The 2,979-nt window shown below is 43.2% G+C and overlaps 1 protein-coding gene across 1 annotated transcript in view; it reads left to right on the top strand.

The window, feature by feature from the left end:
* Nucleotides 1–6: 6 nt before the first annotated feature.
* The window catches only part of WDR43 (WD repeat domain 43), a gene marked incomplete at its 5' end in the record, with an annotated part of 38,475 nt that continues 35,502 nt past the window's right edge, over nucleotides 7–2,979 (top strand). Inside the window, one exon of the mRNA XM_015566350.1 lies at nucleotides 7–106. Within this exon, the coding sequence (XP_015421836.1) occupies nucleotides 7–106 (100 nt within the window). The remainder of the gene's footprint in view (nucleotides 107–2,979) is intronic.

Raw genomic sequence — 2,979 nt, 5'->3', positions numbered from 1 at the left:
CGAGTGTGGGAGACAGCCAACAACAGGTTGCACCAAGAGTACGTGCCTTCCGCGCACCTCAGCGGTACCTGCACCTGCCTGGCATGGGCGCCAACGCGGTGGGCCCCGCGTCTCCAGTCCCCGGCGGGCTGTCCAGAGGGCAGTGACCGAGCGCTCGGCCCGCTCCGAGGGGCAGTGGACCGGAGCCCTACCAGCGGGCTCCACGCGGTCTTCGCCCTCGCTCCGCTGGCTGTCTCCGGGCCGCCATGTTCGCCACGGCCCTGGTCCCCTCCGGCTGCCGGGCCTCGCTGAACAGAACGCGATCTTCTGAGTCCTGGCTGTTGACAGAGCCCCACTTCGGGGCTACACCGCTCCTGGACTCACTCACTTCCCTCTCATCGGATTTGCCCCGGGCGGCTCGAATCAACAAGTCTGCTTCCTTCCATGCACCCCACCCTGGGTGCCGGCTTACCACGTGTTTGTCTTCCACGTCCAAGACGTGGGACTCTCACTCTTGACTCTCCCAGGCTCCTTTCCATCCTCAGCCGCGTGAACCTTCTTGCTTTTTTACCTTTAACATCGGCTCGACTTCCCTTTGTAAGCATCCTTTCCCCCCAAGTCTGAAGTCTGTATTAGGATGTGGAGGCAAAGTGAAGTAGTTTAACTTAAATATTGAGTCCAGGTGAAGTTTGTCTTAGAAGGGGCACTGCCGACGTAGGGAAGGCTTTTCGCCCCTAGGGATCCATCTCAGGTAAGATGCCACCCCCTGTTGAGTCACCGCTGCATCTGCTGTAACTCACACGCACGTGGGAACGGCAGCTAAGCTCGACTGCCTTCCTGTGAGTCCAGGCTTAGCTTCGTCTAGTTCCCCATTTGTAAAATGGAGTTAATAGTACCCACCTCACAGAGTGTTTGTGAAGGTTTACCTATTTAATGTGTAAAGCATTTAGAATAGTTCTTGGTGTGTAAGTGCTATAAGTTTTGTTGTTATTAGTCTTATATTTGTAGGGCTAGTTCTGCCGAGTAAAGACTAACTTTTTGACTTATTTGGGAAGAAGAAAGTCTCTGGAAAATTAAGCAACTTGCAGAAAGCAACAAATTGAGCTCAGTTCTCCATTATCTGCAGCAAATAGTTAATATCAGGCTGGCAATTTTTTTTTCCCCATTCTGGTTTCCTGTAGACTTACAATCATATTGTATGTCTCAGAAATAAAACATTTATCTAGTCTTAAATTTCCTGTTAAAAGTCATAGTTTTAAATTAAATATAGCACTCTAATACAATAGAAAACTATCCGGATTTAGTTTCATAACCGGGACTCAACTCAAACTTGGTTTTGTCACATTGAGCAAGCCACTTTAATTTTGAGAGCCTCATTGAAAAGTGTGAGGGGTTACATTAAAAATAGGTTTCGTATCCTTTTGCCTGTATTCTCTCATTTTAGCCACACAACTCTATGAAATCCCCTGAAGTTACTACATTTCTTAAAACTAAGAATCAGAACTAAGAAAGTTTAAATGACTTCACCAGAGACTTAATAACCAATAAAGTAGTTGTGGCCACTGGAGTTGAGATACTATGACTGGTGTAGCATGGTCTGGCATGTAGTGAGTGCTCAATAAAGGTTAGTTGCTATTAATTGAATGAGTCAACGAGAGATCCATATGAACTCATTTATCATTTACTGCTACATTCCTCAATGTAAATCAGTTTGTAAGAATACCCTCTAAGTTTCAGTGATTGGCAATTCACCACGAGAACAAAGTTTGGTGATGTTATCAATGGGGTGGTGCTGTTTTTCTAGGGTAATGAGTTAAAGCAGTTCATAAACGTGTAGCAAATTTAGACTGCTGCTTCTTGTTCTCAGTCACCGAATGATTATAATACTTTGCATTTATGCCATAGTAGTTTCTAAAGGGTTTCTGTACATATTATGTAGCTGGGCATTTCCATTTGGTTGATGGAGCCTGAGTGAAGGAGGACCTTTAATGATGACAAGAAAAGTACAGGGAGACATTGGTGGACTATGGATGGATGCTATTGTTTGAGCAGGTTTAGGTGTATAACGAAGGCTGAGATGTTATGTGGTATGTCAAAGCCACACAATAAGTAGTTAAGCCATCTAGGAACAGACTTGCTCTTTCATTCCCCCCTTAAATCTTTCAAACTTTTCTCCTTTTCCTTCTCTGCTATAGAGCCTGGAGAAGTAGACCTTGTTTACTATTGGCTACCACAGTAAATGTATTTATGCTGTTTTGCTATCACAGCAAAGCACACTCACACCTTAGGGCTTGCTGAATGAAGCACATGGCATTTCAGACATTGCACGGGGCAAGCATAGTCGCATAAAGGGTACTTCTGGGAAAAATCTGAGCTGAGCATCCCCACTCCTTGTCCTTAGAGATGTAGCACAATCCAGTGTGTTCTTGTACAGTGCTCTGTCTTAAGGTCTCTCCGGTATTCAAATGTCAAAAGAAGGAAAACTTTGCAGATAAGGTCCCACTGGTAGAAATAGATGTTCCTTTGTATTAGAATGTAATTGGGTTTTTTTGGTATAAAGACTATATGTAATTATATATAAAATGCACACATTTTGTTCATTGCTGTCCATGAAACATTTGCCAGAGAAGCAACTAAGGCCAAGAAATGGCATAGAAAACTAATTGCAGAATGAAACTTGAAACTTTGGCATAATTTGCAGTGTCTAGAGGTCAGTATTGTTCAAAAATAGGTTTTGATCCATTAGTGGATTGTGAAATAGATTTAGGGGGTTGTGATGGCATAAGACAATATTAGAGAGTGTATTTTGCAATGTAAAGGATACATTTTTGGTGAAACTTGCTTCACTTATATGTATACACATTCTTATGAGTATGCACTGGCTCTCCACATAAATGCTTTTCTTATTCTGGGATCTAGTGTAAAATGTCATTACTAAATTGGTGAAATTCAGACTTCTCATTACCTGGATATGCTTTTTTTTTCTGTCTTCACAGAATC

This window comes from Myotis davidii, unplaced genomic scaffold (genome assembly GCF_000327345.1).
Source record: "Myotis davidii unplaced genomic scaffold, ASM32734v1 scaffold238, whole genome shotgun sequence".
NCBI lineage: Eukaryota > Metazoa > Chordata > Mammalia > Chiroptera > Vespertilionidae > Myotis > Myotis davidii.
The sequence above is the reverse complement of the archived record's forward strand: the minus strand, read 5'-3'. Positions and strand labels throughout refer to the sequence as shown.